Genomic DNA, 23,836 nt, shown 5'->3' with positions numbered 1-23,836 from the left:
TAGAGACTCTAATTTGTTTCAGTGTATTACACATGATGGTTCGAAGAGGTGTGGTTGAAAGATCTAGGAAATGACCTTTCAAATACCTGTTCAAAATCTAAATAAAACTGCCCCCCCCCCCCCCCCCCCCCGACACCCCTGTTTCTGAAAGTGTTGACTAGTGTGTGACAGATTTCCTTTGTGCTGGGATGTGATGGGCTCTAGTGAGGAAAACTTTTGCTGGTAAGGAAGGAAGGACTTTAATTTTCCCTCCTCATCCTGTTTGGTCTCCCCTCTGTTCTCTTGGTTTTGAAGCAGTGATCACAGTGCAACTGTCAGGATTACAGCAGCACAATAGGCAGATATGAGCAGATAGTCTTATTTATTACAAAGCGGTTGTCTGACTAAAGCCTAAAACGGATATTCATAATTAGTCTGCTATGGAAAAGAAATGTGACAAAACAAAAAACAGCTTATTTTTCCCTTTAATTTTCTGTAGAACCTTGAGAAGAAAGATGAGACTACTGCACCAGTACTATCTTTATTGCCCAACAACAATAAAAGCTGACATTTCACTGTGTCTACTTTAAAGGTTATTTAAGGGTCAGGTCTGCTGATTTACTCCCACATGGGAGTGAAATCAACAACTGGGTTTCAGAGAACAACAGTTAGAGATATATAATGAACCACAGTGGTTAGAAAAATATTGAAAAGTAAAATAATATGTTGTCATGAACATAACAGAAATGTCTACTGTATGTAACTGATCTAATTAATTCTGTAAATGTTCCAAATTTCTGAACATTGCATTGCACGCTTGTAACGGGAGAGTAATGCCATAATGCAATTACTGCCTATCCTAGATTATACAGTGGTCCACTTCTGATACATCAGATTGCATAATCATAATTGTATTGCATTACTCACCAGCATGCAATTAAGATAAAACATTTGAGAGAAATGTCACAGACACAATGTTACACGTACCTGGTTATAGGGCAGGTAATTGCTACTCGCATGTATACATCTGGTGTTGTGCCCAGCAACAGCTATAGCTGTAGTTGGGCACAACAGAGACATTTAACTAGTGAGGGTATTAAAGCTGAGACTAAAAATAATAGAATCCATGTACTATTATGATGATAGATTTTTATGTTTTTGCTTAAAATAAGATTGCTTTAATCATTTTGATAATCATCATCAGTAGCGCTCATAAAGCTCATTTAGAAAAGTGTTTGATCTCAACAGAAAAGCAAATTTGTTGAATTTATGTAATTAACATGAAATTAATTGGGAATGTTGAATAAGACTGAGTTATTAATGGCACCGTAGCTCATTAATTTAAATGGAAAATCTTTAGAGGCCTTTTCAGCTCCTCTTACACTCGTTGTTTTATCTAATGTCAACATGTGTTTTTCTTTCCAGAAAACAGGAACAGTGTTACGTGACTCAGAGCTTTTTAGCAGGAGTGTAGGTTTTCAAACTGAAAATGAAATTAAAACGTCTTCTGGACATAGATGCATCTTAAATAGCATTATTGTTTGAATTCAGATTTTGCTGTTAGCAATGCAGTGAATTGACAAACTTCCCTTTTTAGCTTATCTTGAGCAAAACATACCTGATAAATGGAGGCCTGCCTTAGGCTAAATGTTTTTGACATACCTCCTCCCTTTCTGTTTTGTGCTCAGCCTTCTTATCTTGCCTTCCTTCTCACTGTTCTTCTGTTTATTCTGTAAACTGAACATTACACTTTTGGATACAAACGAGACATTTTTTTTCAAATTCATGAAAATCCAGTTTCACAGTGAAGTCCACTAATTTAAATGGTGAGCCTCTGAATTAGCCTTCATCTTTGCCCTGCCTTTGTGTGCTGAAGATTTATGATAGAAGATGGGAGATAAAAGTGGGTGAGAGGTAAAAGTAGAATTGCTGCCATCTAGCTGCCATATTCAGCTTTGCAAAGAATATTGTTGTGCAGGAGTGCTGTTATTTTTAAAACTTATAGGGCAACCCATTTGTTTACTTTTAGTAAACTGTGGTGGCACTGTTAGTTAGTTTTCCCCCCCCCTTCTTAATCTAAATCCTCGACATCCCGCCTGGCTGTTGGAAATTCAGCTCAGCACGTTCAACAAGAGCAGAAAGATTTTCTTGTCTTTCCTGTTACTCGACATTTGACCTGTAGTCTCCCTGTTTTCTTCCTGTGGTCATGGATTATCAGGCTGTGTAAAGGATTCTGGCTTTAGATTTAGACACAATTGTATAAATTTATTTTTATTTTTTTTTAAACCAGTCCCTGTTAAGAAGTTTTGTGCTTACCTGGTTGAGCAGAAGCCTCTTTAGGCTCCATGTGTGTCACTCCTGTCCGACTCTCACCCTGCTTTCCAGTCCACTCTGTAACTATTCTGTGCATTAAATGCCAAATGTTATTCTTACAAAAAGTTATGAGAGTAAATTATTAATTAAAAACAAATGAGTGCATAACAATGGTCAAAAGGTTGCTTTGAGGGCCTGTAACTCAGAATACTGATAGTATGAGTGATTAGGAAATGCTTGTGAATGAGCTGGTGTAGTTGGACCTCGTTTAACCGTTTCACCTGTGTTGGGTTGTTTTACTTAAAACTGAGGTAAAAATCTGAGATGAAAGATAAAAAGATGCTTCAAGTTTTGTCTTCTAATTTTTTTTGAAATTATATCAAACAACATTGAATCTTAGCAAGATGGGCGCTTTTACATTGTTGTCCAAACTTATCAAACTAGTCATTTATTTTCTGTAGTTCTCAAATATAATTAATTCAAATTTTCACTGTGCTTGTGTTCAGTGTTTTCTCTCCTGTTTTGTTTTGCAGGCAAATATCTTCTGCTACCCACTAACCTTCAGCAGACAGCTGGCCAGGCATCATCTGAGACGTCTAACCTGGTTCGAATGCGTTCCCTGAACCTTGGAAAGTCAGACCCCTCCCTCACCTCCAGCCTGGTGAGTAATTCATTATGTCAGCCACTGTGAAATCTGTTACCCTGATTCAGGCAGACACAAAAGCCGTTGTTTTGTAAATTTCACTAAACCAGTTGTTCCATAATATTGGACCCCTCGCATATAAGCACTGCATAGAAGACACTCTGCATATAAGTAGTGTCTGAATAACAGTTAAATATATTAGATACAGTAAGAGGGTTTTTCTTATATTTTCCTCCTGCAGGCAGTCAGAAATAAACATGGTAGCACATATGTCATTAAATGTTCCCGTCAGCCAAACCTTCCCTAAATCCTACTAAAATTTAAAGTATGTTTTAACAAAAACTTTGAAATGACAAAATTATAAATCCAATCAATCCAAAATCAAATTAATCGCAAATAATTGAACATCTTTCTTCTTAATACATAAAGCTAGCTTGCTATTTGTTTTTGCAAGTGTATAATACTTCAAAAAATAAAACAACAGCAAAAACCAAAAAAGGTATAATTAGTTGCTTACTAGTGTGAGCCAATATCAAGATTTTCAGGTAAGTGTACCTCCTGCTGTCAGTGACTGAGACTAACAGTTTTTTCATGGGTTTTATTTTTAGTTTCATGTATTTCCACTAACTTGTGGTCCAGCGAATGACCTGTATGTTTTTCTTAATGACTGTATCCTGTCACTACTGACAGATAATGAAACGCCTAACTGCGTTGTTTGTTCTGTAAATGTTTCTATTTCTGTTTATAAACCGGTTTACATTTCTGCATTTTCTGTTGATACAGTATATGACGGACTGCACATCAGCAACATCAGTATTAATATTGATCAGAGATATCGTACCAGATGCACGAAGGCAATTTTAAACTGGTGCATATCTGTGTAGTTTAAAGTCTAAACATTAAAAAAAGGGGATGATGTTGATTGAGGTCCAGGTGCATCAGTGCTTTGACATAAATTGCGTCATGAAGACAGACCTGACCTTCACTGTGCTCCCGCTCGGTTCTTTCAGATGACACTGATAGATACTCTGATGCCGTATTGTGATCTTATTATCTCAGGACCAAGATGCAATCAAAGGAAGAGGGTAATCTAATGCTGTTAACCTATGAGTCATTTCTGTGTGTGCTTGCAATCGGTTACAGAAAAGGTTAATGTAATAAAAAAAAAAAGTAAGGTGTATGTTTGTATGCACAGGTGTGTCTCTGCTTACTTACCGTGAAAGCACATTTTTGCTAACTGATGCTCAGTGATCACAGTGTGTTCACCCTAAAACAGGCACTTGAGGGTGTCTGTTTTTCAAACGACTCATTATTTCATGTTGACAGTGTTTACATTAATGTGCTGCAGTCAAACTGATGGACTATTTTGTCAAATAGACATATGTTATGTAGTTTGATAAACAATTTTTTTTTTTTAAATATTCTGCTGTTTTTAATCTTAACAAATTTTGTCTTGGTACAAGTCAGGTATTAAAATAGCCGGCCTGCTTCCTTACACTTGGGGGCGCTAGTGTGTTTTCACTATGTGGAACTTAAATACATGTGCCCTTGTGCTTGTAAAAGCTTCACATTTTCCTTTTGGTTATTGTGCTCTGTACATGATTTGCTGTAACTTAATTCTCGTGTGAAGATGTCCTTCAGCTAATGTGTTCAATCAGTTTGACATCTGTGACTTTTATGTTATGTGTTATTGTAACACAGCCCTTGTACACATTGAGCATTAGGTCAAATACTTGGTTAAACTATCATTGACAAAAATCTTTCTGTCTCGGCAGATTTGTATTAGGCTACTAAGACACAGTGCCACATTTATCAGGTTCTGTTTATCCAGTGTGTTAACATAAAAGTGCATTTGTGTCATTGTGAGCCCAGATGGAGTCAAAAGTCAATTTTGTGCACTCATAGCACAGTCTATAAGGCCATGAGGTCCTAAGAGGCTAACGTACAATATTTTCAAGCGATAGTTTTGTGTGTGTTTTTTTTTTTTTTTTTTTTGAATGTTATTTGTAGGATCTCCCAGGACATGTTTAAGGTCAGTGAAAGGTTGTGGCCTTGGTTCAACCTCTGAAAATTATTCGAGTGTAACCAAACGTCTTTTGTTCCTTTAGCTTGATGAAACGTGGTGCCTCCCATACAAATGTAATATGGGAAGAACAATGTTAAGTGGTTGAGTGTTGAGTCCCGTGATCGAGCTGTGACAGACTTTCATAATGTGTTTCAAAAAGCTGCTGCTGTATAGTGCTGTTTGTATTTGTAACTTGAAAATGACACTGGACAAGTATTGTAAATTATTTAGCACTCATGAAAATTAATGTGCATCATTTGTTGTTAATGACTTTACAAAAAACGTATCGCCCTTTTTCAACTGCAAATTATGTTTTTAAAGTCAAACTGTCAATACTGCTTTTATCAAATGAGATAAACTATTTAAATTTTCTTAGCTTAGCTCTCCTTTTAAAGATAGAAGAATTTAATGTTCCAGTGCTTTATGGTTTTATTAACATTATCTCAGGATAGTGACGCATGAGATGAGCCCTCTTGTTTGTAGTATTTTAATTTATTTAATAAAATATTGATAATGATTATCACCATGCAAAATATTACGATATTATGCTATATTGATTTTTTCCTCTATCCCCTTATATTTACTGGTTAAAACATAGAATTTTAAGTTCAGACAAATGTCTTAAAATCTGTCTAACAAAGACTTGATTATTCTTAAACGTGTACGTCTTTACAACTCCATCTTCTTTTTGTATGTACACAACGTATGGCCAGGTGTTATCGTTGTTCCTTTAGGAACAAAGATTGTGCCATTCTCTTCTGCTGATTCTTATTCTTAACACTGTTTGCATGACTCTGGTGACTCAGTGCTTAACGGCAGGAGAAAATGAAATACTGGTGACCGCTGCCCGGATACGGTGTTGTGTGGACACAAGCTGAATGGCTGATGTGTGCTGAATGGCTATATCTTAACAGTATCTTTTGAAGTCGGCTGCACTGACACCTCAGGGGTTCATCTACAGCCACTGTATTAGCCTGCCTTCAGAATGAGCTTAGAAAACATGTTGAATTGGCTGACCTTGAGAGAGGAGCAAAATGGATGAATATCTTAGCTTCTTGTCGATCATGCTTTTTCTTGGTTTTCTTCTTACAGTTTTAATTGATTAAATTTTGGTAATTTCACACTTTTTTGTAAATGAATATTTCCCTGCTTTGGAGGATAACTTTGCCTGAATACCGTTTTAGGGTAAAAACTCTTAAACAGTTTACTTAAACATGAAACGATTATTCCTGTCACTTAGACCTTGCAGGCAGAATGACATTTGTCATAGTCATGGTTATGATCGGGAAGCCCTCCAGTCCTCGGCTATAATCACAATGAATGAATGGAGGCCTGCCAGAATACAAACTCTGTTATAGTCTGTCATTGTGGTCAGTTGTAACCCTGGTTAGATTTGGCAGATGCATTCTTGTCTGAACAGACTTGCTGCCAGAATTGGATGCTTTCTTGTTAGTTTAAAATGGTCCTCTGCCAACTGTAGGTGGTTTTCCATGACTACCACAAAGGTAGTTTTCATTACTTTGTACTCTGGCAGGGGTTTTGTATAAATATGTTTATCAGGAAATGGCATTAAAACTGTACAAGATACAGTTAACATATCACTAAAGACATAATTCTACAATGCCTGTGGTTAGACAGCTCATTGGTTTCTTTTCTGGATCTTCATTGGATAATTTCCTTTTTGCAGACATTTCCAATGTGCAGAGGATTCATCCAATGACAGTCTAGGGACTTTGTTCATCTTCTGACTTTTGCTCTGCCGGCATCAATGGGTTGATATTGTTTAGTGGTTTGAGTCAAATGTCTGCTTGATGGATTTCCATTTTGGTAAGTTTGACTTGTATTTAGTGTAATCAAACCCCATACGAACAGGAGCTAGCACCTCATCTGAAATTGTTTACAAAGAATACAGTACAAACGTGAAAGAATACCCAAGCAAATGCAAATATACAAACATACTAAACTAAGATATTATTTAACTTGCCAAGAATCAGCATGTTATTTCTTGCTCACATTAGAAGTTAGCTAAAGGCAGGCTCCATGTTAATACTCCTATCCTATACTTAGGTTTTGTTTTTTTTTGTTTGTTTTTTTTACTTCGTCTCCATCTATTTGTTTTCTATCTGTGCAAAAAAGCACCACCTTTGCACAGATGACCTCAAGATCTCACAGCAATGTTTTACCCCTTTACCTCACTGGATTGCTGTTATTGGTCTTTGCCTTTTCTGTCCATCATGGTTTTCCATCATTCCCCTGAGTGTGCATGGTTTTTTGAGTAGCGTGGCCCATCTCTCTTGACTGTGATGCTCTTTGGCAGAAAATCAATACCTCACGTCTGGTGTGATATGGAGATAAGACTGTCATAATCCTGATGTTGTGCCTTTGTGGACTCTCGTCAGTCACTGATGTCCTTTACTGATATCATTGTAGTTGGAGTAGTTTGTGTTTGCAAAGGAAGGAAATGCAGTTTATGTCAAGGCACACAAGGAAGAGTTGTGCCATAAATAGAAAATTACAGATGTTATTGTCTATTGTAAACCAGATGCTGAGATGTTTGTACTTCCTTTTTTTGAGGACATTGAGCGACGTATTGCTTTCTCTACCTTTCTACCCAAACCATCACAGCTGGTATGTGCGGTGATGGTTTGGGTTACCACAACTCTCTTACTGACCAAAATCTACACTAAACCTGAATATAAATAACCAACCAACCGCCCAAATTAAGCTAAGGGAGAACCCAGCTACCCTTCGAAGGAAAACTGATTTCCACAGCTTATATCTGCGACCTCATTCTTTTGGTCACTACCCAGAGTTCATGACCATAGGTGAGAGTAGGAACGTAGATTGACCTTTAAACCGTTAAATTTCATCTTATGAAGGGATTTGTATTTGTATTTACATGGTCACTCAGTATTGTCCAAATTAAATAAAATAGAGAGGAATTGAGTGGCTTCTGTTTCTTGTTGGTCACCTTTTCCCCTTGTTTTAAAGGTTTAAGGCTTACTTAATTCATTCACAGGTTGTCAGTTTTGGGCCTTAGTATGGCTGACACTGATTTGTATGGAGGGAATACACTCTTTCTAGTCTTACTGCTTTCTTCACATGCCATGTCCCTCCTCTGCCTGCCTTATATCTGCAGGTTACCTATTGGTCTGATAAGCCCGGGCAGAGCAGAGGCTGTGGGTCACTCAATCAGCACTCTCAGTGCCAGCTCTCCCTTTTTTCTCCAAAGGTAGTGAAAACAACCTCAGCTGTCCACCTGCCAGGAGGAAATGAGTCACAGACAACCCCTGGACTTTTCCCAGAGGCTTTTCTGTAGCCCTGCTCTGAGGCCATTGGCTCAAACTGTCTGCCTCAAAACCTCAAAACCCCTAAACCCATGTCAAAGCAGCTTTACTTCGTCTGATTTTATTTTCTGAAAGCTGTCCACAATGGGCTTTTTGATTTCTATTTATTTTAGAATTTTATAAGTGACAATTTAGGCATTTATATTCGCATCTATACTGTGTCAATGACACAGTGTAATAAGTAGATAATAGAAATGTTCTTTTTGAGAAACGGTTTCACATAATGTTTAGATTGGTGTCTTCAGAGTTTTTATATAACTATAAACTATAACTGTACATGTGTACTTTAAACCAGTATTTGGCATTTTCCTTTCCATAATTTGAATTTGCAATTGAAGTCCTTGGACAGGACCTATGAAAATCAGAATTATTGCCTGATGTTATTTGTCTGATCTCTTCACTTTCTTCTTCTTGTGCACCTCTGGGCCACTTCCACTTTTGTTCTCATCTTTTGAAATTGCTTCTAAGAACACTTAGTGCATTTCTTGGACTCTTCTTCTTGAGAGAGAGAGAGAGAAAGAGAGACTGAATTTCTCAACTTGGTCAAATCAACTCTTTTATTTCAGTGTCATTGTGTGCAAGAGAATAAACAATGGCATGCAACAAGTCTTTGGTTTGTTTTCATAGAATGTTCTCAGACGTCTCAGGGCGTTACAGTAGAATTCTAGGTAGAATGAGCATGCTCCTGGATGAAGTTGTGATCTGATGTGCTGAATTTGGGCTCAAGCTATGGACTCTTCCCTTGAAAACTCTAAAGAAGAGAAAAAAGGGCTCACAGAGGGAACTGAAAAAAGCAGAAGCACAAAAAGTGGTGCAGAGGTGCACAAGACAGCTGTCACAGCTGGAGAAGGTGCAAGGGAATTTCAGACAGGTGACCCATTATGTCAACTTTTACATGAGATTACCTTTAAAACTAAGAGTTGCTTTTGAGAGCAGCGTTTAGAGACAACGTGGTTGTCTTTTAATGGAACATTATTGGCCACTTAATTCTGGTGTACTATGTAATACTTGTTGCTTGGACAGAAAAATATGCTAAGCAACAAGTTTAACATCCAGTATGATGGAAAGCAGTGTAAATGTGCTTGTGAAGATAAATTAAAGATGAGAGTTGCTCCTTGTATTTATCAAAATTAGGGCTGGGCTATATCATACCGTTCACGGTAATACCGGTGTAATGTTGGGCAACGATAAGAAAATGAAATATCGCGATAGAATATGGGTAAAACGTGCGTGCGCAGTGCCTTTGTTTACATATGCACATGGTGGTGACGCAGAATGAGAAGAGGGAAAGCGGATTGTTGAATGAAACGGATGAACCAGAATTGGTTTGTAAAAATGCTGCAGCTTCAGTGGTGTGGAACTGGTTTGGCTTTCATCCCTCAGATATACAACAAAGCTATATTTTTGGTAGCGCATGCTAGCGGGCCGTCGTTATTACCGTGTTTTTTGGAAAATACGGCACACTTAAAATCAATGCTTTGATTTTTCTGAAAATCTACAGTGTGCCTTATACCCCCGTGTGCCTTATGTATGAATTCTGGTTGTGTTTACTGACCTCGAAGCGATCTTATGTACACAGCGCTCGAAAATCTGTCGCACCGCTTGATGGGTTGTCGGAGCATTACGGCTATCGTAGGCAGGAGCCTGGCGGAGTCATACGTACTGTGCTTCAACATAATATTGTGTGTGTATAACCTCTCTAAGTTTTGTGGATATTCTACATGGTTATGCTGAGGATATGTTGGCCGGTTTCCACTGGAAATGCCTTTTGGGTAAACTGTCAGCAAGGAATTTGCATTTGCACTGTTAATTTTTTATATAACTTTAATGCACTTAAAAAAGCTGCTTGTGTAAGTGAAAATATATCGATTTTTTGGTTTTTTTTTTTGCACTAATAAAGTTGTGGAGTTGTAGAGTATTTTCTCTAGTGTCAATTATATTGTCAGTTATATTGTTATCGCAAATTTTCGAATGTATATCGTGATAAATATTTTTAGTCATATCGCCCTGCTCTAATCAAAATATTTGCTAATTGTCTGTCAGGTGTTGTCATTGGGTGTTGCTTAATTGTTTTGACATTCATAGCTGCTGAGGTTGTTTCAGTGGCTGTGTACGATAGAAAAATCTGGGCTTTGTGCACTAAATAAGACAAATGACCCCTCCCTTGTGTTTCTGCTGCCCTTCATCTTCATTGTGAGCCCAATGTGGAATTTTCTTAATTGTTCCTTCAAGCAGTCACAGACTGAGCAGCGGCTTGAGACATAACAGGATTCTTTAATTCCCGCAGGTAATCTGGAGGCCATTGTTCAAGCTGAAAAAGTTGACTACTGTAATCCTTGTCCTCTGAGCTATTATGGGGTTTATTCAAAAACAACCTGATTACCCGAGCACAGACCTGGACTTTTTGGTCTCTTCCTTATCAGCACAGTAATACAAATGACTGCTGCCCCCCAGCCCCTGCACCAGTTCATCAGCTTTCTGTTGTACAGGTTTCAAGATGAGAAAAAGTTGATGTAGTGGTCACCTGTGCGACAATCCCTTGCACCTTCTCCACCAGCTGTGGTAGCCATCATTCCAGGCGTTAGTCTCTAAGATGAATCTTTTGAGCTTGGCTGGAGATGAGGAGAATGGAAGGGGCCCACTTAATATTCACAGAGCAGTACCACAGTGAATGGAAATGAGTGAGAGAGGGTGATAAAGAGGAGGGGGGCCACGAAAAACACAGACTGAAACAGAATGCAAAATTGCAAGATCAAATTGGCAGCGTGGTACATGGAAACAACTTATTTTACAAATGCTAATAATTCAGGATGGCGTGGAGACATGGAGTTAGTGAGTGTGAAGATCTGTGATCACTTACCGACTGCCTCAAAACTCATTTCTTTGGAGCTGTACCAGTGCATGAAATTGCTGGAAATTGACACTAGATATATGTAGCAGGTTGTGCTGGCTGATTTCTGTATTGGGTTCTTTAGAATGAAGAATGCATTGCATGCGTGCGAATTGGCTTGCATTTTTGCATTTGTAACATTTTCACATCTAGTTTAAAATGGTGTAGTGCAGCAACAGTATACTTTACAATGAGGCTGGTTGTAATTTTCCCTTTTTTTTTTTCTTTTTTTTTTTTCCCCCCTCTCTTTCCCCTCCCTTGATGCATTGCTTTTCTGTAGCCCTCTCCTTTTCTTTCACACCAGCTGCAGTGTCAGCTATCATGTTTGTTTTTTGGTCAATGGCCTAACCTTCAGGTGAGTAATCACTGACTGCAATAAGACCAGTGAGGACAGTTAGTCCTACATACTGCAGCCAGGATGCCAGATTCATTGTTGAGTTTGGAGCAGAACAATGCTGGAAAGGATATCCTCTCATTTTCATGGTCATCTAGGGTGCCCAAAAAGGATGGCTGCTCAGAGAAATGAGTCTTGGGGCTCCCATATGCCCCTGGCACCCACCATACCTCCCATTCACTCCCACCAGTCGCTACGCTAAATTAGAACTGCCCATCTTCTCTCTGACTCTCCCCTCACGCTCTCTCTCCCTCTCTTTCTTTCTCTCCCATTTTCTTGCTCTGTCTCTCTCCTTCACTCCTGAAGTTGGAGAGCTGAGGAACAAGGGGAGGTGTCAGCTGACTGCCCCCCTCCAATCAGATAAGTTCTGATGGAAGTGTTTAGCAGCTGCTAAGATCAGATTTAGCCTGAGGGAGGGAGGGTGCAGGGAGGCGAGTCAGTGCAGCATGGCTGTGCACCGGTAAGGAGGTATGATAAGTCGGGGCTCTGTACCATGGACGAGCCCAGCATTCTGAGGAGACGGGGGCTACAGGTAGGAAAGCAAATCAAGCTATGCCTACATGTGCTGCTGTGTCTGTTGGGACTTTTCCCCTGGATCTGCATGTTGTTTGTGAGGCTTCTGCATTGGTTGCTCTTTTAACAGAGCACATTCAGGACTTTGAGACCTTTCTGCTTTAACACTTGGCATATTGATGCATGCTTGTGTGTGAGAGAATCTCTTGGCAGGACTGTCTGCACATAATTCACCATAGCAGTTGGTAATCCTTGTGTCTTTTTTTCTCTGTAAAGATTTGTAAATAATGGTTCACGTGGCTGTGTTTTCATCCAAGCTGTGTTACTTCTTAAACAACAAATCAATTCATTTTCACATTTTATTTGTGTTAGCTGTTTGAAAGGGGAAACAAGAGCTACATGTACTTGGTGAAAGATTGATTACTGTATGTTTTGAGAGGGGGTTTCTTGTGGATTATTGCATTGCAATTGCACACACCTGCTGCTATATATATATTTTTAGTATTTATTTTAGCACTATTTATATTATTATATTACTATTTATTACTTTATTGTTAGGGCTGTTTTTGTTGTGCATCTGCACCTTATTGTTGTCAATGTCTACGCATGGGACAGTGTGAAACGTAATTTCAATTCCTTTGTATGGCAAGTACATTTGAAGAAATTGACAAATAAAAGTATTCTATTCTATTCTATTATTGACTTTCTATGATAATCGAGCTCATATTGAGGCTTTTTCCTTGTTGTCAGAAATCATGATTGAGGTGTGAGCAGAGATCAGGACAATAGTCAAAACAAATGATGTATTTTAGTAAATTATGTTTGCCAACACTGCAATACCATAAGATAAAAATGAAAAAGTAAAGACATAGGGGATGCATGTGTGTTTTATAGCATATGTCATATCATTTTTAATCAAAGACCTTTTAAGCTTTGTTCATTTTCTTCCACCAACCCCACAAACACTGCAGCAGCTGCTATATTTTTTATCTTTAATTAGGCTTAATTTATAATTTTGCTTACTGTAGCTAGAGTCAGGTACAGAGTAATTGGGAAACATTAAAAAAGAAAACTGCTTTTTTAAAACTTGTACATGTGTTTTGATTTACAAACTCTGTGTAATCCATGGTAATTATGCTGTTCCATGGCTGATGAATTTAACCAGTAAAACTGCTTTCATAATGTGACATAAAAAAAACATACTGAGAATATTTTGCAATTTTTCCTCCTTAAAAAATTTAATTTATTTAGCTTTTGAGGAAGCCTTAAGAAAGAATCTCTAAGATTTGACTTTTATACTCACAAAATTGGTGTCAATGTGTTGCTCAGTGATTATGGATCTTTTTGAAAGTTAGACAGCAGAAATACTGATGTTTAATTTAAACGAAAAAAATTTTCAAGGTCTTAATGAGTTTCTGTGGAGAAACCAATAATACTTTGTTTAATTTTTCAAAAAGCTTCCCAACAGTAATTTTGTGCACAGTTGCCCTAATCTCTCTGTTCCTTTGTGGCAAACCCCTACCACCTCCCCCCTTCTTCCACACAAGCCTTCTTTATGTTCCCTCACATGCACCAGCTACACCAAACACAGTGGACTGTGGGTTAGGCTGCGGTGGCACTCTAACTTTCACATTCAAAAGGAAACACGGAAGTTTGTCCGCGCTGCAGTTTCCCCATTCATTCCCAGACAAGGAAGGGATGACATCATTCCTTGATTGTTGAGTGTAAAAACAGGACTTCAGAGGTTCAGAGTTGGCCAGATCTTGCTAATTCTGTTTTCAGTAGTTTGAATTTATTAAAAATGTAATTTAAAAAAATTAATAATTCTGAATTTAATGATTCTTTTTATTTTACACAGCATGTTTCTGGCCCCACACACACCAAAGGACACACAGTGGACCTTGTTTTTACCTTCGGATTAACCATTGATTGTTCCGAGGACACTTTTATTTCGGACCATTGTTGTATTCTTTTTAACTCGTCTTTCCATCTGTCTCTCTTCTGTTTAGCTGACATGTGATTAGCTCTCGCACCTTAAATTCCTCTACTGCTGCTAAATTTTCTGATGTTTTTAATTTAGTTTTACTTTCCTATAACAGTTAGATTTATTAACAAATCTTTTTAATAATCATTGTCTTTCTATCTTAGATAATTTTTGTTCTGTGAAAACCAGACTAGCTTGTGTCTCAGTTGTCCCCCAGGATAAATGACAGCATTCGCCGTTTAAAGCGTTCCAGCCGTAAAGTTGAGCGTTTGTGGAGGAAAACTTGTTTAAATGTTCATCTCCTTCATTTAAAGGACTTTTAGTTTCTCTTTAGTTTCTTTTTCAGTTCGAGATGTGAGGGCTGCCTATTTCTCAGACCTAGTCTCAAAGAGCAGAGGTAACCGTGCTCTTTGAGAAGGTACTATTTGTCCAGTATCCCTTTTAAATGTAGACCTTAAAATAATCTGCAAAGCTCAATCTCAAAGAGATTAGAGAAAATAATCCCCCTCTTAATTCATCCTGAACAAACTGGTTTCATAAAAGGTAGGCACTCATCAACAAATACAGATTACTTAATTTGATAGACTACTCATACAGTAAAAACCTTAAAACTACAATATTTTCTTTAGATGCAGAAAAAGCATTTGACAGAGTTAACTGGAAATTTCTATTTGCAACTTTACACAAATTTGGTTTTGGATCCTCTTTCATTAACTGGTTAAAAATATTATACAATTCCCCAACAGCTTCTGTCAAAACAAATGACCAGACATCCTCTAGCTTCTGTCTCCTGAGGGGCACCAGGCAGGGATGCCCACTCTGCCCTTCATTCTTTGCAATTTTTATTGAACCACTAGCAGCAGCAATTAGACAGAATTCAGTAATTAAGGGCATAAAATGCAAGAACGTGGAACATAAAATCAGCCTTTATGCGGATGATGTGTTACTCTTTCTCCAAAATTCACAAACCAATATCTCTGGAGTGATTGAATTGATAAACTCTTTTGCAAGAATATCAGATTACTCAATTAACTGGTCAAAATCTACAGTCCTACCGATTAATTGCTCCCTCCATAATTCCTCTTCTACACCACTGCAATCGGGAAATATAAAATATTTAGGTATTAATGTTTCTCCCAAGCTTGCAGATCTAACTAAATTAAACCATATCCCACTTTTAAAGAAGGTAGAAGATGATCTGGCTAGATGGAAATGTCTACCCATATCACTCATGGGAAGGGTTGCCGCTATAAAAATGATGGTCTTACCAAAAATAAATTATTTATTCTCAATGATCCCAACTAAACCGCCACAAGATTGGTTCGGATCTCTAGATTCATTCATGTCCAAATTCCTTTGGAAAAATAAACCCCCACGTATAAGCTTAAAAACACTACAAAAGACCAAGGATAGAGGAGGATTAGAACTACCTAACTTTCAGCACTACTTCTTAGCCAACAGGCTTCAGTTTATCTCAGGATGGCTAAAACATACCCTCTTAGATGAACCTTGGCTAGATGTAGAACAAGCACTTTGCAATAATCTAGAGATCTCAGACCTACCATTTATCAGCTCAAACATCCAACGACATGAATGCTTTAAAAGCATCAACATCAGCTCTTCTCTGACAGCATGGTGGGAGTTTCTAAAATTGACGGAGTCTTTATTAATCCCATGCAAACGTACACCTATCTGGAACAATAATAATAAAAAAGAGATTTAAACCGGGTCAAGTTGAACTACAAACACTACAAACAAGTGTGGTTCAATTTCTTACTCTTAAAACCCCAAAATTACTTTCTAAAATATACAGAATGCTTTCTAAGACAGATGAATCAATATCACTTCCTATTGCAAAATGGGAAGCGAATTTATCAGTTAACTTAGACCTAAACTTCTGGTCTCAGATTTGCTTAAAAACCTTTCATTTAATTAGAAATCCCAGTCCTTAATTAATTCAATATAAAATACTACATAGAGTGCACTATACAGGTCATCGGATGTTCAAGATGGGCTTTACATCTACCAACAACTGCTCACACTGTCAAACCAATTCACCGGACTGCAAAGTGAGGGGTGTGTCTGTGCGCAGCTTGTAGAAGTGAGGGGTGTGTCTGTGCGCAGCTTGTAGAAGTGAGGGGTGTGTCTGTGCGCAGCTTGTAGAAGTGAGGGGTGTGTCTGTGCGCAGCTTGTAGAAGTGAGAGGTGTGTCATTACGCAGCTTGTAGAAGTGAGGGGTGTGTCTGTGCGCAGCTTGTAGAAGTGAGAGGTGTGTCTGTGCGCAGCTTGTAGAAGTGAGGGGTGGTGTCATTACGCAGGTTGTAGAAGTGAGGGGTGTGTCTGTGTGCAGCTTTCAGAAGTGAGGCGTGTGTCTGTATTGTGTTACCTGTCCATAGCTCTCCTGGTAGTTTCCATGTCTATATAGCTGCCATGTTTCTTGCCTTACATAAAATTTGCTGGAATTCTCTTGATTTTATTGATGTCTATAGCAGCCACACTTGCCCTTCATCTTGATTAGGATCATTCTTTCAGAAGCTCTGGCATTGCATTGTGTGTTTTACTGTACTTCTGACATCCATCTAACACCACCTCATAATAAAAGGGCCCAGTAGAAATGCAGTGACATTGTGTGCCTCCAAAGAGACGTTTGTGTGAAGTGGTGTGAGCCAGCTGGTGAGATGCAGCCTGGCCAACAAATTATGACCGTGCCGAAGCAGAAAGTCCATTTGCTTTCACATTTTGTGCATTTCATTAAAGCTTACCCATGAATCCTTTTTATATTAACATAGCTATGGATAGACATTATACTCCATGAGAGCAGTAAACACTGAAATATTTTTTTCCCTTTATTTGCTAATTTCTCAAAAGCAGAAGTACTTTAGTGAAGTGCCAAAGAGAAAGCTCTTATGATGTTTTGCTAGAAGACGCAAACAGCTTCTCTGCTAAAGTGTCCTTGTGCTAGAGTACTTGCGTTTCGCTATGAATGAAGTCACATTAAGACATTTTTTTTCCCCTTTAAACAAGAACAACCACATAAAATCATTACTGAGAAATAGCATTTGAGGAAGTATAACTCCAAATGAGCAGTTAGGAGACATACTGTACAGTAATTTATCAGGGAGAAATTTTGTCATGGTGACCTGAAAACTTTATCTTTTAAACTTTTGTTCTGAAAGGCACAATTTCTCTAAAGGTTTGTGGTTTATAACAATTTTTCAGTCCTTTCATTTCTTGCTTTAATATATATCATGTAGCATTAGCCTCTACTTTTACATTTTTCCAATGCCCTTACAGTAGGCCTACCTACTGTTTAAACTCAGCTCATGTCTTTTGTTATTTTTGCTTGCCAGTCCTTTCTCATCTCCAGCTGTTCATACCGTCTTTTGTCTGAGTGTGTACATCACGTCCATCATCTGTGTTTGCTCCTATCAAACATCAACAAACCATTCCACTTTAAATATTGAAGGGAGCAATGAGCTATATGCAAATCCCAGTTACAAATGTGACATGGACACTTTGGGCATCTTTTTAAACAATCTGAAAGGCAGTAACAATGACAGCAGCAATTAAACTTGTGAACAAAGAAATGTTCTTATTATATTATATCAGTAACTTTAACTTTTATGTTTTAAATTAAGCACTGTTAGCAGATTAGCACGCACAGATCTCTGTGTTGTTTTGAATATACAGGGTGGGCCATTTATATGGATACACCATAATAAAATACTTGTAAATAACTCATGAAAGAATAAAGTTACGTTGAAACCAAGCACACCATTGTTTTTCTTGTGACATTACCAATAAGTTTGGTGTGTCACATGGCCCTCTTCCTATTGGAAAAAAAACAAAAGTTGTATCCAAGTTGGCCGACTTCTAAATGGCCACCATGGTCACCACCCATCTTGAGGAGTTTGCCCCCTCACATATACTAATGTGCCACAAACAGGACTTTAATATCACCAACCATTCCCATTTTATTACGGTGTATCCATATAAACGGCCCACCCTGTATTTCTGTCACAGTTTTTCACTGAAACAGCCGCGACAGCTTTAAATGATCGTTTTCTGTTCCTAAATTGGTCAACTTGTTATTTTACATATTTAAATATGGTAAATAAAACTTACTTCTACAAATTCTAAACTTTCGATTGATATGCAAGTCACTTTTACTAAACACATATTTGTAGGTGTTTCTTTTAGCTTTTTTTTTTTTTTTTTAAATGAGAAGTGCCTGAACATGTTAATTGTACAGTACAGTAAAACAGCTTTAAGTTGTCCCTCCACCAACCCTGATTTGGATATTTGGACCGATTTCACAGACACAGGAACGTTACACAAAAAATAGTACATTACACATTACTTGTTATGTTTCTTAAAAGTAATGCAGTACGTTGTTCAATTATTTGTTGGACAGAGTAATTACTGTGTAGATTCTGTTCTGTGTAGATTATCTCACGTTCTGCAATATGCTTGCTTTCAACTTCTTAAATGCGCTGAGTGTAATAGGTTGATTAGATACTATGTTAAAGAGGAGTTGAGCAGGTGTCCCTAATGAATTGGTGTTAAGGTTTCACTGTTATCAGATTGAAAAGAACTCCTTGCTCAAAACAATGGTGGTCATCAAATTAAAAGAACATTAAGCTGGGTATCTGTCTTGTAATGAGGCGTTTCATTCTTACAGCATTGGATGAGGCAGTGGGTTAAGCATTTATGACACCTAACATCCTGCTACAAGCAAAACTACGAGGATGCCAACAGATTTAATCAGCAAAGCTTTCTAACAGTAGATGCACTTCACTATGAATCTCCTCCTACTGGCGCAGAAATCGATGTCTTTCAGAGTGAGCTAAGCGTCATGGTAGAAATTATTACTGAGATTGTAGACCTGGTTTTACTGATGTAAAGCCAGCTGCTCAGATTTCATTTCTTTGGTCAAACATCAAGTTTATTATTTAATGTCGTTGTTTAACGTAGCGTCTTTTGTTTGCTCGTCAGGGGCGGTGAATGCACTTTAAGGTCTTGTATGTAGTCCTTCCTACACCACGTTTGGAGCTCTTTGATCTTTCCTGATCTCCAGATTCACTTGAGGTCTCTGACTTTGAAGCAGCGTTTTGCAATGATGAAGGTAAAATTTAGTTTTGAGTAAAACCTTTGATTAGGATTTTTTTGCCACTCTGAAGACCAACTCTTTGTTTCATGTATGTTATGAATAAAACAACTGAACTGTGAACAAATAATCTATCCTCCGTTCATTAATTTTTATTTTTTTTATAGAGAATTTGACCAACAAACGTCAAACAAAATTGTGCTTTGTGTTCGATTAAAAAGAGGACTAGTTATGAACCTCAAATCACATTTCTCCCCCACTTAACATGACTTATAAAGCCTGTGCAGCATGCCCATTAACAGTTCCACTGAACGCATGGTGATCAAAGTATTTTTTTTTTTCTGTTTCTGTGAACTTTCCTCAGTTTTGTGCAGTGCTTAAGAGTGTGCACACATGTACAGGGGGTTGTATCTAATAATTACTTTTAACATAGCTCTCATTTTATCAGTCTGAAAAATGTTGAAAAGAGGGGAAAAAACAGGAGCAGGAGCTTGCTTTTGTTCAACCAACTGTATGAAACTTATGTCTTTTAGTATTTTGAAGACAATCTGAAGTTTAAAATTATCACATAGGAGTCACTCCTATGGTACCACTGGTAAATAGTTATCTTAAAAAAAAAAAAAAACCACACTAAAAGCTTGCTTTTTCTAACTGATTATATTACTGAATGGGCTGCTGAACTTTGTCTTCTGTATGCCTTCCTGTTGTTGTTTGACTCATGTGTTAGGCTTGGCAAACAACGCCCGTTCATCCATCCATTTTCTCAGCCGGCTGGCTATCTGTGGTTGCAGCCAGCAAGATGATGGTGGGATTTATTACGTAGTACATGGTAAACTTTAAGTCAGCATAGTGAATGTCTTCCTCACTAGCAACATGACTCGTAGCCCACAGCTGCAATTTGCTGAGAGTTTCTGCAGCTGAAACAGTATTGGTATTTTTTCTAAAGTAGTCTAGATCTGAGCAGCAATCCTGAGTGATCATTCTGGCATGCTATAGCAGCCTCCAGATGTGATAAGTATTCAGGAGACTAGGCTTCATTTCCCCCGATTCCACTCAGGGTTTGATTTGATGACATTATGACTTGATACAAGAATGGGAATTTCCTTGCTAGTCAGCAGAAAACTACAGTTAAAATAAGTACACTTTTGATCTTGAGGTGTAGGGAAAATCCAAAATAAATCAAGGGGAATTATTAATGAAGCATTACACATAGGCCTTTTTACAAGAGTATCACCACCACTTTGATGTGGTGTCTTAGATATGAAATGTTGTTGCTAGAAGGCATTCATTGACATTCACTCTGTGGAACAAAACCAACTTTTAGGTTCATCGTGTCACAAATGTTATCTTTCAGTACCAAATATGTTACTGTATAAACAGCTGAGTACATGTACAGGATCCACTTTCATTGCTCATTTGTTAGATTGCCACTTCATCATGGCGTTACACTCTGATCTTATTTGCTATGAAAGGAAATTTAAAAATAATTTTTAAATGTAAATTTTACAATTTTAAAAAATAAATTAAAATGCATGTAATGAAAGTAATCATTCAATAATTTAGTTGAAAATTAACTTTAGAAATTACTCATAAATTACTTATAAAAAGTAAGACTGCTAAATGGTAAAATGTAGGGTTTTTGCGGTTGTTTGTTCAAATGTCTCCTGCCAGTCAATCATTGTTTTTATTCTACCTGATCTGGCTGGGGTTTGTGTGACTTCCATGTTATGACTTTAACAATGACAGGCTCCTGTGTGACTCTGACCACACCCAGAGAAATATCTGTAAGGGAAATCTAAGAGGTGAGGTCTACTGGTGCAATGATGAAGTGGGGCAAAAAAGTGAAGAATTTCCACGATGACAGCTAACACAATTGAAACTGGGGGAACAGAAAATCTATTTGCCTATTTTTTAGACTGGTTGGTTTTGTCCTTAAAATGAGTTTGAAGTTGTGCAGGTTTACACAAAGACCGATTTATCTTAGGCCTAAAAGTTAGCCAGGCTACAGGCTAACTAAAAGCCAGTTTCCATGGTAACAATCTATAAAAACCCGCTCTCCAGTGGCACCAAATAACAAAAAGGACAAAAGCATTTCTCATACATTCTGGTTTGTTATTTAAGTCTATTCAAGGAAACTTGAGTATGAGTAGAGGTACTGAGCTTTGCCATGTTATGAATTAACAATACTAGTGGAATTTATGACAAATAACTAATATTGTCTTTGGTTTTGTCCATCTGTCACTTTGAGATCTACATATGTTCCTGCTTGGTTTGCAAAATTGTGTCCCCACTCCTGGGAGATCCCTCAGACTTCTGTGTCTGGACAGGAGCAGGGTCAAAGATATTTTTCAAAAGCAACTGTCTCCTCATCTCTCAGTAAGAAATTCTTAGCTGCAACTTTATTCCAGCTTTGTGTGACCACTTATCAAGCTTACCGATGTTGGGGTAAGTGAATCCAGATATAACTGAAAGAAATCTTCAATATTTTGAACTCACTTCATAATACAAGGCTTGAGTTCTCCATTTAGCCGTTGTCGAGTTTATATTCAGAAATTCCTGGATTGATTGCTTATATGTTCCATGAAGATGTGTTTTCTGCATTTGCTTGAATCTGGCATTAAGTAGAGCTCTGTTCACTTCATTATTCAGCTATTTCTTCAGTGTTAGGTCAGTATATCAGTTAGCACCAGTGGTCCATTGCCATTATAAGCCATGCATGTCTATACATCATCCTCCTTCCAGTGTGTTTTACACATATTCAGTGCTTTCAGATCTCAAGCTATTGCAGGCCTTTGCAATACTTTATTAAAGAGCTATTTCATTAAATACGACTCTTAACTGATACAGTCTCTCTAACGCACTGAGACAATCATATTGCTGAAAAATGTGAAATAAAAACATTCTAAAAAGTCGGATGTGATTTCATTAAATGTTAAGAGTTGTAACTTTCTATATTTCTGCAAGCTCAGAGTTTCATAAGCTTTTTAAAGATCCTGTTTTGTGGAATAAGAGTGTCAATGTCAATTCTCAGTTCGTGTTAGATCAGCGCTGCTTTTTTTATACAAGAAAATGTGATTTTGACAAAAGCCGAACATTGGTTTGAGGTAGAACTCGTCTCACTATGGTTTCATTAAAACCGCATTCAGTGCTATCTGAAAGCGTTTGTTGATAGTAATGGAGCCCTTTCTCTGCACAGCTTTGCTTACTCAGAAAGGTGTCAAAAGCATGAAGAAATGAGACATTTATTTTTACCTATGTAAATATGTTCCTGAGGCATGAATGAATACATTCATGTTACAGACTTCACACATTGATTTGGTGTTCTATGATTGGTGGCTTTTCCATCACTGTAAGTCATTCACTGCCTGGTAATTAGTGTTGTGTTCGCGTCGGTCATGTCTCTCAAGGAAACACTGTGCCCTTGGTCTTCAGTAGGCACCGGGGGAAACCAGACATTAAGCCCTAATTGATAGCAAAGGGAGAGTGGGGCTTAGCATCTTTTCTGCTGACTGTAGCAGCCGATACATATCAACTCAATGTCCTACGCTGTGTGAGACAAAGGACCTGCTCTTATCAGGCTGTTGTTATTAGACAATAAAACATTTTATTATCCTATCTTTGGGATTTGTAGCCCCAAAACAAAATGCAGCCAAACCTGGTTATTTATCTAATTTTAAACATTGAAACTACACTGAAAGATTTGAGGCAATCAGAGCTGAAACTGCACACAGAATTATTCTGAGGGCAATAAAACACCTGAGTTCTTTGCAGGAGTGTGTGAACAAACTGTCCTATTAATTCTATGGGGGATATAATGATCTGTACACTGGGATTGTCTGTCATTGTCTCATGTTGGTCCTTGACTTGCATGGCTGTTCATGTGGTACTCGTACAACAGATGTTATAGCAGCAGCAGTGGCTTCATTTGTAGCCTGCTGTATTTTACTTATTTGTTCCTGGCAGCTTTTAGAGAAAGAAATCCTTTGGAGCATTTTCCTGAAACATGCAATTTAATTTCTCTAAAGGAGCTGAATATTTGTAGGAGCTGATTGTATTACAGGTTAATGCACTGAAGGTGGTGTTTAGGTGTGACTTGTCAACAAAGCAAGAGGGCAGCAAGCCTGATATTCTTTTTTTGAAGCTTCAATTGCAGTTTTTTTTCTCTACCCATGGTGTCAGCAGTTGCTGTTGATTCAGGGGATTTGCAGCTCCACATAAAAAATGCAAACATTTTGTTGCTGTAAAAATGTAGTTTAGTAAGGTTTCATTTTCCTTGACTGCTCTAGAACTAAAATATTGTAACATTATAGGTCTTACTTTCTGATTTAAGAAAAAAAAAAAGCACCCAATTTTAGGGACCATTCACTCCAGTGAAGCTGCCTTAGTACTCCAAATATGGAACATAGAAATTTCCAAGTGCAACACTACATCTTATTAAAAATGCTTCCTTCAAAGCTCAAGACTGACAGCTTGGCTTTGTCCATCAGTTATGCTCCAGAAGAAATGCACATCATCTTGTCAGAAAAATAAGGAAAGTGGCAGCACTCTCTGGAATTGTTAAAATCCTTGGGACTAATTGTACTCTTAGATACGGACAAATAT

General features: G+C 37.8%; 1 protein-coding gene across 13 annotated transcripts in view; it reads left to right on the top strand.

Moving 5' to 3' along the window:
* Positions 1–23,836, top strand: part of mast4 (microtubule associated serine/threonine kinase family member 4) — a 112,200-nt gene that overhangs the window by 37,161 nt on the left and 51,203 nt on the right. For 9 of the 13 annotated variants that reach the window (XM_082541851.1, XM_082541849.1, XM_082541841.1 and 6 more), the window contains one exon: positions 2,826–2,953. The exons of 2 other annotated variants lie outside the window; for them this stretch is intronic. In XM_082541851.1, the coding sequence (XP_082397977.1) occupies positions 2,826–2,953 (128 nt within the window). Of the gene's footprint in view, positions 1–2,825; positions 2,954–12,114; positions 12,164–23,836 lie in introns of those variants that run through there. 2 more of the 13 variants (XM_082541846.1, XM_082541845.1) reach the window with 1 other exon arrangement.

This window comes from Aulonocara stuartgranti (assembly GCF_965226115.1).
Source record: "Aulonocara stuartgranti genome assembly, chromosome: 7".
Lineage (NCBI taxonomy): Eukaryota > Metazoa > Chordata > Actinopteri > Cichliformes > Cichlidae > Aulonocara > Aulonocara stuartgranti.
This window is presented reverse-complemented; position numbering and strand designations above follow the sequence as displayed.